The sequence below is a fragment of the Arctopsyche grandis genome, chromosome 3 (genome assembly GCF_051622035.1).
Source record: "Arctopsyche grandis isolate Sample6627 chromosome 3, ASM5162203v2, whole genome shotgun sequence".
NCBI lineage: Eukaryota > Metazoa > Arthropoda > Insecta > Trichoptera > Hydropsychidae > Arctopsyche > Arctopsyche grandis.
Genome location: NC_135357.1, coordinates 12,004,145 through 12,019,725, shown reverse-complemented (window position 1 = coordinate 12,019,725; position 15,581 = coordinate 12,004,145). Strand labels below are relative to the sequence as shown.

The 15,581-nt window shown below is 31.7% G+C and overlaps 2 protein-coding genes across 3 annotated transcripts; one reads left to right on the top strand and one right to left on the bottom strand.

Annotated features, from left to right (window-relative positions):
* Window positions 1-3,132: 3,132 nt before the first annotated feature.
* On the top strand, window positions 3,133-4,885 carry LOC143909439 (uncharacterized). The gene is made up of 6 exons (XM_077427431.1): window positions 3,133-3,345; window positions 3,418-3,542; window positions 3,621-3,775; window positions 3,874-4,021; window positions 4,084-4,325; window positions 4,399-4,885. The coding sequence occupies exons 1-6, from the start codon at window positions 3,227-3,229 to the stop codon at window positions 4,552-4,554; spliced, it is 945 nt and encodes a 314-aa protein (XP_077283557.1). The 5' UTR covers window positions 3,133-3,226; the 3' UTR covers window positions 4,555-4,885.
* Window positions 4,884-15,107, bottom strand: Cpr50Cb (Cuticular protein 50Cb). 2 transcript variants are annotated; one of them, XM_077427432.1, is made up of 6 exons: window positions 15,079-15,107; window positions 14,479-14,535; window positions 11,463-11,597; window positions 5,859-5,933; window positions 5,316-5,519; window positions 4,884-5,240 (listed from the first exon to the last, which is right to left on the bottom strand). In XM_077427432.1, the coding sequence occupies exons 2-6, from the start codon at window positions 14,491-14,493 to the stop codon at window positions 5,136-5,138; spliced, it is 534 nt and encodes a 177-aa protein (XP_077283558.1). In that variant the 5' UTR covers window positions 14,494-14,535; window positions 15,079-15,107; the 3' UTR covers window positions 4,884-5,135. The 2 variants fall into 2 exon arrangements, with proteins under 2 accessions (XP_077283558.1, XP_077283559.1); XM_077427433.1 differs by having other exon boundaries at window positions 4,902-5,240; window positions 15,049-15,107.
* Window positions 15,108-15,581: the final 474 nt, after the last annotated feature.

The following is a 15,581-nucleotide window of genomic DNA, read 5'->3' as shown; positions in this document are numbered from 1 at the left end:
ATTCTAAAATTCACCGCAGCAACCCTCAATATTGAGGGGCTAAATATTAATGTGGTTTAAAGTTATATATATGTATGTACGTAGATGGTGAGAGGTAGTCTGGAGAGCAATGCCAAAAGAACGGCATTCTTCACGAGTGGATGCGAATGAGTGAGGGCGAGGTGTCAAAGCAATTGCAGTTGATTTGTAAGGTGTTTGCTAATTTAGAACACTCTATTAGCAAAATGCAATGTGGAAATGCATTTGCATTCTGTGGATTCGGTGTATACGCGCATAAAATGTGCCAGCCAAGTTGCAATTGCATTTTGCAACTGTACTGAACGTTAATTCCATATTGAGTACAGTCGTGGTCGAATTTCCATGAATGGAATCTCTATAAAACTGTTTGATTGAAAACATTTCGAAATTTAAAAGGTTTTTCAGAATCGATCGAAAGTTGCCTAGATCGTGTTGTCAATTTACAACAAACTTGGATATTGTCAATGTCCTCCTACGACAAAATCAAATTACACGAACCTTTCAAATCTATGGTATATGTGTGTATGTATGTATATATATTATTTTATATTGAAATTTATTAAACTAAAGTAATATGAATAATAATCGATCTTTGTTTCACTAATGTCACAAAAATATAATATTATTAATCGCCATATTCGAAAGACAAAATTGAAATTTATTTTGTACGACATCTCTTGTCCGTAAAATGAACTTTTATAACAAGCGGTTAACACAAAATGAAAGCTAAACAAAAATTTCAGTAGAGTACGTTTTTTTTTGCGAAATATGTGTGTATTTTATTTTATTTATTTATTTAAACACAATATATTCTTAGTATAGTGTGTATGTACATATGTACATATTTTATTTTATTTTAATACATATACAGTGATGTCACCCCAATTTTGGAACAACGGGTTTTCAATTTATATATTGAAAGAGCTTGAAATTTTAAAATCTCAAAACTAGATTAAAATGAAGTTTTAAAACATAAAATCATACCAAAATTAAAATAATTTCTAGAAGCATAAAAAAATGCACATATATGTACATACTTCTATAAAATACTCGAAAATATTAATAGTTTAAATTAATTAATGAGTTAATTAATTTAAAATATTTAGATAATATATAATTTATGGATTATTTTAATTACTATTCCTAAATCCATCTATTTTTATTCTTTATCAAGCTTCTCTCTGTCAGCAACGTTAAGAAATCAGATTCTCAATAAGAAAATAATGTATTCTTCAAATACATATCATAATCTAATAATATTACATAATCTTTACCTTGATCATCATCACTTTTCTCTGAAATATTCTCAAAGTCTATTAATCTATGTATTTACATGAATTCACTCTTGCTTCATTTGTTTCTCTTGCTCCAAATATATTCATACTAATAAATACATAAATATTTTTAATAAAATAACATTTAATAGTAAAATTTGAATGCATTCATATAAAATATTGATGTAATAGAAAAAAACTACCTCTAATAATATACCATACATTTTCTGGTTTTTTTAATTTAAACACTCAAATGAACGATATTCTTATTTTCAAGCTGATTACTTCTTTAGTATAAATATCACAATATTTTATTTTCAAAAAACGATAATTCTTCGGATGTACATACAAGAATATCAAACACACTTTTCAAATTATGTAAGCTGCGTTCATTGTTTAATGACAATGTGATAATATTTCCATGCATTTTAATGCAATTTAGTGTTATCAACGTCAGAATGTTTTGACTTGCCTTGAAATTTTGACATTGAACCATATATTTGATAAAATCAAGGTATATTTCCAAAACTTTCCAGTAAAAATAATGTGTAATCATTTTTTATTTGCGTGATCAGAAAACAAATGAAGCAATACTTAAAAAACAAAAACATGTAACGTATTCAAAGCAATTTTTTTCACTAACCTTTTTTTGTATTTCAAAAATATTTGTAAATTTAAAAACTAAATTAAATTTTTATATCAATAATTTCTAAAATTATTATTTTTAATACATTAATTCCCATTACTAAACGGGTAAACGGATTATTCGATCACGCACAAGACAATAGTTGCCATGAAAATCGCGAATTCGGAATATATGGCACTCGAGTTCTCGTTAGAAAGTTGGTTCGCGTGCATAGCTTTCGGTAGATGAAGTTTTCGGGTGCCAGATGTTTTGTGAACGAGATTTTCAGGGGCGTCATTTCAGCTTTTCCCAGGGGGGGTTCAAAAATTTTGACCAGTAAGGAATAGCTTTCTAGGGATGGAGGGGGGGGGTTGTATTATATTAAATAAAATGAGTGTATATGAATTTTAATAATTTTTCAGTAATAGAGAGGCAATCCTATTCAACAATTTGTTTCGTGGTATAAAGGAGTTTATATAAATTGTCAGATATAAAAATCGACGTTTTTATATCTGACAATTTTCTAAAGAATTTCAGTATTATATTTTTGTTAGTTTAGTATTTTAATTCGAATTTATAACAATAAATTAAACAACGTGGATAGTCCCGTTCAAATCTAGAGGGGGGGGGGCTGCCCACCCCAGCCCCCCAAATGACGCCCCTGGAGATTTTATTGACGTATGATACGAATCATCACCTAACCTATGAAACTACGTTGAAAATGCGAACATTAAACGTTATTAAACTATTGAATACCTTTGTGTGTGAGTAAGTAACTCAGTGCTGCCAACTTAAAACCATACGGTAATCAAGAACGATAACTCTTTATTTTACCGTGAAGTGGAAACAAAGTTAATAAAAGGGGGATCTGTTTTAGTAGTTTGTCATTTTTTTTCTAGTAACTTTATATAAAATATAAATTTTCTTAAGAAAGAGAACAAACCTATAAATTTATTGCTTTATTTTATAAAGCTGGAACATTATATTCCTTGAATTCAAGAGCTATTATTCATTTTTTAGTAGTACTGATGTAAATGCTACATCTATAGCCGTGTCTGTCAGTTTGACAGTTACATTCGAAAATCGGCGCTCTACGTTGGTTTCAATTTTGAATGCTGTTTTCGGTCTTCATTAGTTTTAACAAAGTAAAAAAAAGTTATTTAAATTGCTGTGTTTAACCAATAGGATTTTAAATCACACCTATATTTAAAATTGTATTTGTTTTTTCCCATTTGTCGTGAACGATATTACAACCTTTTTATGAACAATTGATTATTCTGGAATATCATATATTCCTTTCAATTAAACAATGACTGAGGATTATAGTGACGAAGAAAATCCAATTTCTAAAAAAAATAAACGCAAACCCAAGGGATCAAAAATAAGAACCACCGAAGCTTCCGACAGCGTCAAGAAGAAATATGTGATGTAGTGAACTTTAACATGTGTTTTAATATTTAATATAAATTTATATTTTTTAACAATTATTTTTAATTTCAGACAAACAAAGAACCTTTTATCTTGTCATATATGCGATCAAAAATTTAAATTTCAATGCCGACTTTTGAGACATGTGAATAGTCATACAAATAATAGACCATATAATTGCTCTGTTTGTTCCTCCAGTTAGTGTTGAAACTACATGGTCTTATTTTTGTACTGTATATATTGATAAATACATATATGTATTATTTTATTTTTAGATTTCTTTGATTCAACTCTTTTAAAAAGACACATGCTAACACACACAAAAGAATTTCCATTTCATTGCAATATTTGTTCCAAGCAGTTTTATACAAAATCTGATCATGATAAACATCTTAAAATACACAACGGTGAAAAACCTTTCAAATGCAAAGTATGTACATATATAATATAATAGATGAATTTATATATGTAATTGGATTTATGTAAAACGAAGAATTGATTAAGATTATATTCATCTATGCCTTTTAGGATTGTAATGAAAGCTTTTTGCACAGTAAAACATTATCCAGGCACAGAAAAGTCGTTCATAGTGGATTGACACCATATCCTTGTGAAATTTGCGATAAAACATTTCCAACATTCACTACAATGATTGAACATCGAAAAATCCATGGAGGTAAAAATCTTTGGTTGTGTTTAAATTATTAATCGACCTGTTTTAATACATCTTCATTTCAGAATACAAACCTTACATGTGTGAGATATGTGACAAAGCATTTTCGAAGTCAGTTAATCTACGCGAACATTACGGTTTGCATACCGGATTGAAATTATACAACTGTCGAGTATGCGGTAAAGGTTTTGGATACCCCGCATCACTTAGAAAACATATGCTAACTACTGATGCATGTACAAATAGACTAAGAAGAGAATCTACCAAAAAACCAGACACATTAGAGTCATCGGATAGTAATAATGTGGTAATTTCACATGCTGTATTCAATAATATGATGTTTTTATTATTTTTAAAAACTTTTTTTTGTATTATTTCAGGTGTCTGTAGTCGTTGTTGAATCTGTTAACATTAAACCCACAAATGAGAGAGCTAGTTTTGATAAAAATTTTATTGATGTGAATGTTCCATCGAATATGGATGTTGAAAATATGTATTTCGAACCACCAACGGCTCATATTATACCAAAACATTAAATATATCATATGTTTCATACGTGGTACATATCTTGAATACTATCAAGCTATTTTATTATTCTTATAAAACAATTTCAGTTTCTTAAAATTGAGTTTTTGTGTGTAAAAGGGTATTAACTGTCACTTATTTAATACTAATAAATATTTATTAGATATATGAACTTAATTTCTTATTTATGTATCACATTTTTGCTTGAGCTATTAACTTAATATAATTGTGATAGTTTTAGTAATATTAGTATGGAAAAGTTTAATCTAAAGTTAAGTATAGTTAAGTGGAAAACATTAATGATTGTGGAAGTTGAAGAAAATAAAAATATGACGATATTATAAAAAAACAAAATTTTACTGAGTATACATGTATATCAAACACATTACATTCATGAATCAATGTAACACATTCAAAATTATTCTAGTAAAAGTTTTCGTTATAAAAATGGCAGTGATTCGTACAAAAATATATATATAATTAATCGTTATAAATAATAAATAAGTTTGTCTCTTCTTTCAAATGCAACATCACATTTGTACACGTGAGCTTCTCTTCTCATAAACCAGTTTGTCTAATTGTTAAGTCCAATCTAGTATTTGTAGCCGCCGCTCGGGGGTGCTCCGTATCCTGTGCTGGGATTTGAAGCTTGTCCTTGAGGCTGATCTGGGAACTTGGCTTGTCCTTCATAAGAGACCTGCAATAATTTATTTATATGAAATATGCTCATACAAATACACACATTCATAGTTTTGAATACGATTTAGCTTACTTCAGCATTGAAACCATTTTTCCAATCAGCAGTATAACGAACGATTTGAAGACGACCATCAGGCAGTTGGACTCTGTATTCTCCACGGGTAATATCTCCATCTGATACAGCATTGTGACTGTAGTCATTGCCGAATTCGGGCTCTTTCACGGCATAAGTGAAGTCGAACGGCATGCCTGGTTCATGGTGGTGATGATGGTCGTGCTAGGAATTTTATATATGTATCAAATTCATATTCACTGTGTATGTAGCAGTGGTGGCTCGTGAGAATTCATAGGGGGGGGGGGGGCTGCAGAGATTAATCGAGCTGTAGTACCGGTGATCAAATGCAGACAAAAATAGCCTGCATATGTACTATACTGGGAGGGCTGTAGCCCCGCAGACGAGCCGCCACTGGTATGTAGTAATATAATGTTCAAACTTAAAGTTGCTTAACAAATGGATCATTCAATTTTCCCACTATTTTAACTGTGTCGCAATTTTGCATTGTAATGGTCCTTTGCATTTGCTATTCATTTCTGAAAGTACATGTATGTAACTTACCTCATCGTGAGTGGGTGGTGGCGTATAGCTTGGTCTGGGAGCTGGTGCTGGTGCTGGAGGACGTTGGAAAGGTACCTGAGAACATTTGAATAAGTCAACCATTAATTCTAAAACTTTAAATATGTAATTAGATTTAAGATTAAGGTTTATAAAAATTCAACTAAATGGAAGTTTGACTATTTCGCCATGTTATAATTATATAATAGTTGATTAATAGGCGAAATTGTTTAATTACACTTGCGAGTAAATGTAGAAAAATAAGATAAAGGTCGTACGGCTAATTAAACCTCGTTGCAAGAGCCGGTGGTCAAGGAGCTAGTTTTTGAAAATCAGTCAAAAAAAAAGCGGATGATTCAATATTGATAAAAACAAAAAATCAAAATGAAAAAGTCTTAACGCGCCGCGCCACTCATGATTTCCCACTGTTGCGGAATGTGATGGGTTAATTAAATCGTTAACCGTCTGATTACCGGACGACTAGCTATTTTATACTATGCATATATGTATTTAAAGTATTTGCAATTTAATTATTATTTTACTTTAACGACTCAACAGTTGCAAAATAGCCTTTCGTGCTCGATAATAGCGATGCACTTCATTCGCAGCTTTGCAAAATCGTGGCAACATTTCGAAACTTCAAAGTCTGTCGTCGAGGATGATGGATGGAGATTGGAAACGCGGCGACAAAAGCGAGAGATGAATCGCAATTCTCCATTTCAGCGATGTTGCGAATTTTTTCAATTCCATTTTAGATGACGAGTCGCCTTTTGACACCGACTCGCGGAAACTTTCGGCACGCAATAACGCAATAAGCTCAATTTTCAAATCACATTTCAGTTAGCAGGATGATTTTTAGAATATTCGAAATTTCATATTTGAGTCAATTTTTTTTATTATTATCTTGACTGTATTTTGCAATGCTACGACAAACAAACGACATCCGACAGAGCACCTATTAATTTTATCTGTCCCATTTTTTTTTTTTGCAAGATTTTGGCGACTTTTTCCTTCGAAAATATCGCAGAAAACACTTATATGTAAGATTATGCAATTTATTATCGCATTTCGAAACACGGTAATTTCTTTGTGTTTTTTAAACCCGACAATTACGGATGCGTCCGACCATCAGTCATGCATGGCATTTGAACGTTTCGGCCCTTGTAATAAAATTTCTATTGAAGTCGTTAAGCTATTCGTAAAAGTCGCGAGATTGAATAATCGCAATCGTTGCAATAAATGTTTTTGATCAAACGGTGAACTTTACACACCATATTTGGTCCACTGCGCTGGATCGCTGGGCATATTAAGATCAACACGCAGCCAGCCTAACAGACATATGAATGAAAACAATAGACGATTTCGCAATAATTCGTAAACGTTTCTAAAACTATCAATGCTTATTTAGATATTGTTCGATACCTATCATCATATTCATTTATGATACGATACGTATCTAAATGCCACTGATGCTATTCACCAAATGCAGACAAGTTTCTAAGCACAATAAAAACCATCTTATAATTTCATCATCATGTTTAAGTGTAAAATCTAACTAATGTATGTTTCTACTTTGTCAACTGTTGAGTTTAAAATGGAAAATGGCAACGGGTCGTTAAATAAAAAGAGGACATGCTTGAATAATTCAATGTCGTTGAGAACGTGGATGAAGAGTAATACTAAAAACGCAGACACACTGTATCGTACGGCACGCTATGCCGGGATAAACTGCAGCTGTTATAGGCGTATCTTCATGTCATTGTTAATTCGTACGATTTTATTATTTCGACAAGTTTATCCTACCTTCTATCAAATATGGGAATCACCGTTGTCGATTACTGACAAACCTATGTCAATACAAAGATAAATTATCACCGAAAATATTTCAGGGGATGAGTTTTGAAAAGATCGCGACGGTATAGATCGGGTATGCTAGCGTTTTTTTGCATGTGCAAACTATCTAAAAAAAAAGCACTTGCCACGCACCACTGTGTGTCTGAACTCTAATGGTAAAAAAAAACACTGAAAAGTGTGGCATGGGACGCGCTCGTGGTTTCTAACTGTGATGGGCGTATCTTCATGTCATTATTAATTCGTACGATCTTATTATTTCGACAAGTTTCTCCTAAATTCCTTCAAATATGGGAATTACTGTTATCGATCACTGTCAAACCTATGTGAATACAAGGATAAAATATCATCGAAAACAATTCAGGGGGTGAATTTAGGCCTGGATGGCCACAGCATAGATCGTGCATGCTAGTGTTTTTTTACATGTGCAAAACAATATAAAAAAACTAATATACGCGTCGAGTACCACTCTGTGTGCCCTAATCATAAGAAAACACTAAAAAGTGTGGTATGGAACGCACTCGTGGTTTCTAGCTGTGATGGGCGTATCTTCATACCATTGTTAATTCGTATTATTTTATTATTTCGACAAGTTTATACTACTTTCCATCAAATATGAGAATTAACGTTATCGATTACTGACAAACCTATGTCAATACAAAAATAAAATATCACCAAAAACACTCCAGATGGTGAGGTTTGCGAAGAAACGCGATGGTATAAATTTGACCTAGTAGCATTTTTTTTTGTACGACTCTGTACGGCTGTACTTTTGTGTATATACTTTACTGCTACGTATGTACATAAATATGTAGAAGATTTAAAAAGTAATCTTTAGAAGTTTTTATAATCTACATTTTTAGTAATAGTAGATTCACACTAATTGAATGATTGAGAAAAAAGTCTATCCACGTTGAAATGAAGGCATTTTTAGTAATAGTAGATTCACACTAATTGAATGATTGAGAATAAAGTCTATCCACGTTGGAATGAAGGCAATCTATTGTATAGTAGAAACTTTCACTGCTTCATCTCATTGATGTACAGCCGCCGTATTATGAAATAATGTATGCAAAATTTGGAAAAACTATTACTTTGTACTATATTTTCAATAAAATCTATAACCAACAGTTTTCAATCCATGATACATGCAGTGATAACTGTCAATCAACATGATCGTGTGTTTTGATTGGCCTCATCCACGGTGATTGATGTAGGCAGTGCCGTTCTTGCGTAGCACTCGATTACCCTGAGGAATCGTGATCGTCAAAAAACAAAAAAAAATACAAATTCCCTTGGATAAACACATAACCGATGTCAAAATTCAAATGCACTTCCTGAAAAATTGCGTTTTCGTTTGACAGTTGTCGGATTTATGTCACTGTGTCGATTCGTAATAGTAACTGTCGTATAATACGAGTATGTCAGCGCACGACTGTCATACTGTCTGCCGTGTCTTCCTTGAAAGGTCACGGACAATATCATCATCATCATCATCATCGTATTCGCTTAAAAAATACGAAGCCATTCACCGGTTCGACCCAATAACCCCAAGTCGTAATCGTAAATCTGATCTAAGTGTGATTCTCAAACTTTGTTCGACAACACTTGTTGATTCGCAACCAATATGCATATGTACATATCAGTTGATTGCACAAGTTCGTGCTCGTTTGCTTATAAAACTGCTTATACGGATTGCCCCTAAGCGACACCTATGGTATTAAACTTGTACATACATAAAAATCAATGTTTGTCTGTTTGTCTGTGCGTCTGTGAGTCTGTTTGTATGTCACGTATGCGTTACTTTACCATTCAACCGATTGCGATGAAACTTACAGGAGTTATTGTGTGTATGCCCGCGATGGTTTCTGTAAAAAAATCATCCAAAAACGGAAACGGGAATGAGTGGCATTGCAACGCAATAATTTCAAATGAGTTCGCGTCGCCATTCGGGTTACACCTTTAGGGTAAAATAAACAAACAATTTAATAATTTCAAATGTGTTCGCTGCCTGCGTTTTTCCGACAAATAGGAACAGGGACGGGAACGGGGAAAATAATCGCCCAAAACCGGGAACGGGAATTGCTTGCGTTTTTGTGGAATTGCAACGCATACCGGGTTCAGCTATTAGATTATAAATTTGAAATCATATTCAAATAGTGGTGTCATAGTGGGTAGGATGGTTTTGCCAATTTAATGAGAAACTGTTTTAACAATGAAATCAGATAAATTGGCAAACTCTGATGGGAAAAGATCGACTTGGAGTCACAAATACCTGACCAACAGTACTACAGAAATACTTTGGATTAGATTCTTTTCCATCGAGGTCAACCCTGGGCTTGAACCCGTGAACCTCTCAGTGGTTAGCATTAAAGCAACCGCTGAGGTATACTGCTGGCTATATTGCTGAATATCGAATTTCATATACCTTCTAATCGAGCTGACCGAACTGAACTGAATTAAAATTTTATCATTGTTTCAATAAAATGAAATGGACGAAAATTGTATCAACTAAATAGCTTATAATTTACATATAGAAATAATGAATCTTTTCAAATTACAATTCGAGCACAGTTGAATGTTCTGAGATTTTTTTTATTTATGTATGTACATACATATGCAAACAATGTGTGTCAAATGAATTGACGTATGTAGAAAATATATTCACAGATGATGACAACAATTAACGAATTACACATTTCCTACCAATATAGACATCACAACCTTCAAGATGCAGCAGTAGGCGTGTCTAAGGAGTTGCGGGAGGCAAAAGGTTAACGCGCTAAGGTCGACATTTTACCCGCCTGTCAGTTCTTCATTCTTGCTAATTAGCTTTCGTTAAATTTCCATGAACACGGCGATTTACGATGCGATGCAAAAGTATCATAGCAGTCGAAAAACCAATGTAAAAAATAGCAGTTGTGCGAATACTTCAACTTTTAGCAATTGTTTATTTAAAAATAGATCGCAACCGATGCCATATTGAACTGGGTAAGTATTGTTGCGAAATGATCGCAATTTCGAGCTTTTACAATCGTCACGACTTTGCATTGACCGCATTCGAATGTCAAGATGATCTTTGGATGAAATTTTGAAACGCCCCTACGGGCGTATTTCGGTTCAAATTTTCAATCTCAAAAATAAAAAAAATATATGTACGAGATCGATTAAAATAAACAGATTGAATTTTATTTATTTATAGCCATTGTGTAATACTATACGCCCAGTTAGTGATTCATCGGTATTTAATGATGGACATTAATGTCATTTTTTTTCTAGACAAACTGTTATATAACCAAATCTTTTCTAAATTAATTTATTAATCACAGTTTTAGCGGTGTTATAGTGGTAATAAAAGTAATAATTGAGTAGTTTATTAGACAATATATTGAACGCTTTTGATGTATTTTATGGACTTTAAATTCGTGACTGCGAATGTTGTAATGTGAACGTTTTATGTATATTCATCCACGCTTTTCCCAACCATGATATAATTGTAAAATCCCTTGTTTGTGAATCCAATATAGATAATGTGCAATTATGACTACACGCTGTTCTGAAAATACGTACATACGTATTTATTTAATAAATTACAGACCGGATAGTTTCCATTGTGTTCCAATTTTGGTGATATTTTGACTGTATTTGAATTGTATTTATATTGAATGCTACTTATATGGAATCTGGTTGAATGTTTAACTACTTGATTGGGCTGTAGGATATTTAAATTTTAATTGTATTTGTAAATGTTCTTACTCTCGTCTCTTTGGTCGTATCTGCGAAGGGTATTTTTGGAGGTTCGTAACTGTATCCTTTTTGGGGTGGTAAATATCCATTTTGGCAGATGACTGTCGTGACTGCTGCGAACAGGAACAGGCAGAATAGTGTAATCTGAAAAATATAAAATAAATAATCAATTTATGGTATATGCATTTGTTGAGAGGAGTTTATCTAATGGAATTCATCACACTGATTTAAAATGCAACATATTAACATTGCAAGAATGTCTTAACAAAAACCAGTATTTATTTGCTTATCGTTTTACGATAATAACAGTCGTTTATTATTATTTCTTTTACTAAACGCTTAATAATTTTTTCGGTTCTTTGAGAATCCATTGTTTTCCGTTGCGATTGCGTGACGATTTTCCTCTTAGACGTTTCGGCAAACTTTTACGCTCGTTTTTCACGCAATCCTCGAGTTGTAGACTTTTTTTGCAATGGATTTTGCAACTACTTTTCATTGCTGAAACTTACTATGCGAACCGCGTACGTTCGCGTGGTGGCATTTGACGCAACATAAACACTTAAAATAATCATTTTAATTAACCGATTATCAACATAAGACTCTTAAAGATCTCCGATATGAAATTTATCTCTGGGAACCGCTCCTTTATGTAACAATGATTTTTTTTTTATCACCTACTCAAGTTAAATATCACTTTTAACACTGTGTATATTAAAATTATGAATACGGTTAGACGTGTATGTAATACATATATATGTTCGGGCTAACAATGTTTTTTGTTACATGCAATAATATTTGGTATATTATTTATTTTTGAGTATGATGTTAATGAAAAATATATGTTTAATTAAAATAATATATCCTAATATATCTATATATGTATGAACGAGTACGTGTGTGATTTAAATTAAATCAATTAATATAATGTTTCACAAAAAATTTGTATTGAAATGTACAAGCATAATATCTAAGTCAACATAAACATGCATATAATATATCTGATGTCCGTAATTGGCATGCTTTATATTCTAATGGTAACAAATTAATATTGCACCGAAAAAATAAACAGGCATGCTATAATAAAGCAACCAATCAACGAGCGGTATAAACAAAATATTCATTTCATATAAAACTTTTCAACCAATTAGAGCTCGTCGTGAATATCAAACTAAGCCAATCAGCGCTTACAAAAAACGATTTGAATATTTAATTCATATAAAACTTGGATTCAATTTTATGACGATCGTAAAAATATACATATACCTAATCGGCATATATCGATGGGTCTCAAAAAATATAATTTGTCATCATTATAGCGTAATGTTTTCTTTCGACGCTTTTTTTTCAGAAGTTGATTGATGATTGTAACACGAAATGCATATAATTATATTATTAGGATGCGTAAAAAAGAACTATGGAACGTGTCCTTGAACTTTCTAGGTAGAACAATCATATCCTTGTTGATTGAACAATCACGAATTCAAATGTGTAATTGTATCTCACAATGAGAAAGGTCGCCCGAATTGATGTATTGTGAGAAAAAATTCCCATTTTTATGCAAGTACACATAGTTCATCCGACTCTAATTCGAAAGTAAATTTCCTTCCATTAAGTGGATTGCAAATTCATATCTATTTCGTAAAAATGTTAAATAATTGCTTGATGCCCTTTTTTCATCGTTCATTTTTTGGCATAGGTCAACTATTACATTGTTCTACATTTCAGAAATTTCCCATGATTATAAGTGCATATTAAGTCACATAAGTTGAATGTTGAAAATGAAAATACACCTGAAGAAGGAAGACTTGTCAGAGTTACATGATCGTTATTGATGTGTGTGAAGTGCATATGTCAAACGCATATGCACGTCTGCATCTTGGAAACTGTGGTTAGTGTAATTTGCCTTTATTTACTATTATGACAATGCATTGTGTATACAGTAATCAATTTTACAGTAAATTTTATATAATCGCGTAAAATTTCCTAGGTTCAATCGAAATAATTTATTTTTTATTAAGTAAATTATTAACAAATGTTTATACATTTATAAGTGCATGTACTTTATAGAGCCTAGATAATAATTCCTATACACGATATGAACGGTTTTCTCTATGCTCTTTTGAACCTTTATGATTTATGAGTTTGACTTCGACACAAAAGGTGCGATAATTTCCAGATAACTATTACTATAATATATTGTTATTATTATGTATGTATATTTCATAGGACGATTCAAAACCGATATACTTTAAAGGTTTTATTATAATATAATACATTAAAATTTACAATGTTGTATAAACTATCGAATTACCGTATACATGTGTACATTTTAATGTAGTTTGTAAGATAATAATCATCATCATCATCAAATATAATTGTATGCTAAACGTGCATTTAGAATTGTTACCGCATGCTTCAGATGCTAATATGCTACCGAGAAGAATTATCGTTCTGCAATTTTGAATTTCAAAATGAACCCAGCATATACATACATATGTACATATGTACATAATCACTCAAAAGAAAATTTAAATTTAAAAAGCATCATTGATTATTTGAATTACATTATGTTTCAAAAATTTGCTTAAATTTCTAAATGATAATTTTTACATAGAAGCGATGCATTGTGATTTTATACCTATATTATGAGGAAAAGTTACGAAGAACGATCGGAAAATTGATGATTTTCCAATAGAAAACTAACAGACGGAAAGAAGCGTATTGATAATGATGTGAAAGCGCGTGAATGTTACGCACATATTATACTATTATTTATATACATATATGTACATATGTATAACATATACGTGCATACGTATATATGTAGGATTTTTACTTTATTTTATATTTGTGATGATACATGATTATCATCTGATTATTTTAAGTGGTGTAAATCTTAAATGGATTTATTTAGTGGTCTAGGAACTATTATTAAAATATAATAATGACTAATGTTAATGTAATTGTAATAAATGATTAAATTTATAAATATTAGTATATGTATATGTAATTGAATATAAATTACCTTTTCTGAAGACATTTTGCTGAGTTTTTTTCAACGGATTTCTGTCAAAATGTATATCTGAAATAAAAAATGATTTATTTCTTAATTTTAAAGACCAATTGAATATTTGGTCAAATTATTTTTGACCAAAAAAATGATTTAAACTAAAATTAGCCGTAATTAAATTGTTTAATATACTGTGAATGTATTATATAATGAATCTAATAAAAATTTACTTCTATGTATTTAAATTTGGTTCACGTTTGTACTGAAAGATCCACACTTTTGTATATGTAGGTATAAATTATGTACCCTTTCAAAAAATATTTTTTATTAATAATATTAAAGCCCAAATATTATCTTATAGTCGTAATGAATACATTCTTATATGAAATATATTTTTTGAGATTTTCAGAAATTTGAACGCAAATTCTTCATGCACTAGATTCCTGCATTAAAAACACCAATAGTTTATTCAGTCAAATTCCACGTTCAAATAACAAAATGCTTCCACAAAGTCGATCGCAAATCTATGTCGATGGTATGGATATAGCACGCGGTCTATATAATTAATTTCCGATTATCCGGTACCGGTTAATCCGACATCTACCGACCACACACCTGTACGCGCCACTTCTCCAGACAAGACTGATCGTTCCCGTGCAACGTTTTGCCCTTATATACCTTATCTGAGCGTTCACTTTGCTGCATCCGATACATTGTACTGCGCTTTTCATTGACTCACTTACACTTTTGCTAGACGCGATTTGTCCACGCTGTGCAAACGACTTAAGATGACGTACCAATTTCGGCCATAACGTACCATCACGTCTTTAGATTTATTACAATAATAGCTATTTTCTTTTTTACAATGAAAGTATCACAGGTACAAAATACGTAAATTATTTCCCACCGTATATCGCAATCGTATATCGTATATTTTTCTTTTATTTTAATTAAAAAATTATATTCACGATGGACACATTACGGGCTTTGCCTCAAGGCGACATCTAAGACCAAATTTCTACGTATCGTCGGTTTAGTAGCAGAAAGATTTAATTTGAAAATTTTCCGTTTTAACTTAATAATGCAAATTGGTAGATTTAAACACGCTCTGTCGTTTG

Coding starts and splice junctions, on each gene's coding strand:
- LOC143909439 (XM_077427431.1), top strand. CDS start 3,227: ATGACTGAGGATTATAGTGACGAAGAAAATCCAATTTCTAAAAAAAAT. Junction 3,776..3,873: donor AAAAACCTTTCAAATGCAAA/GTATGTACATAT, acceptor TATGCCTTTTAG/GATTGTAATGAAAGCTTTTT. Junction 4,022..4,083: donor ACATCGAAAAATCCATGGAG/GTAAAAATCTTT, acceptor TCTTCATTTCAG/AATACAAACCTTACATGTGT.
- Cpr50Cb (XM_077427432.1), bottom strand. Junction 5,934..11,462: donor ATACGACCAAAGAGACGAGA/GTAAGAACATTT, acceptor AAATGTTCTCAG/GTACCTTTCCAACGTCCTCC. Junction 5,520..5,858: donor CACCACCCACTCACGATGAG/GTAAGTTACATA, acceptor TAAAATTCCTAG/CACGACCATCATCACCACCA.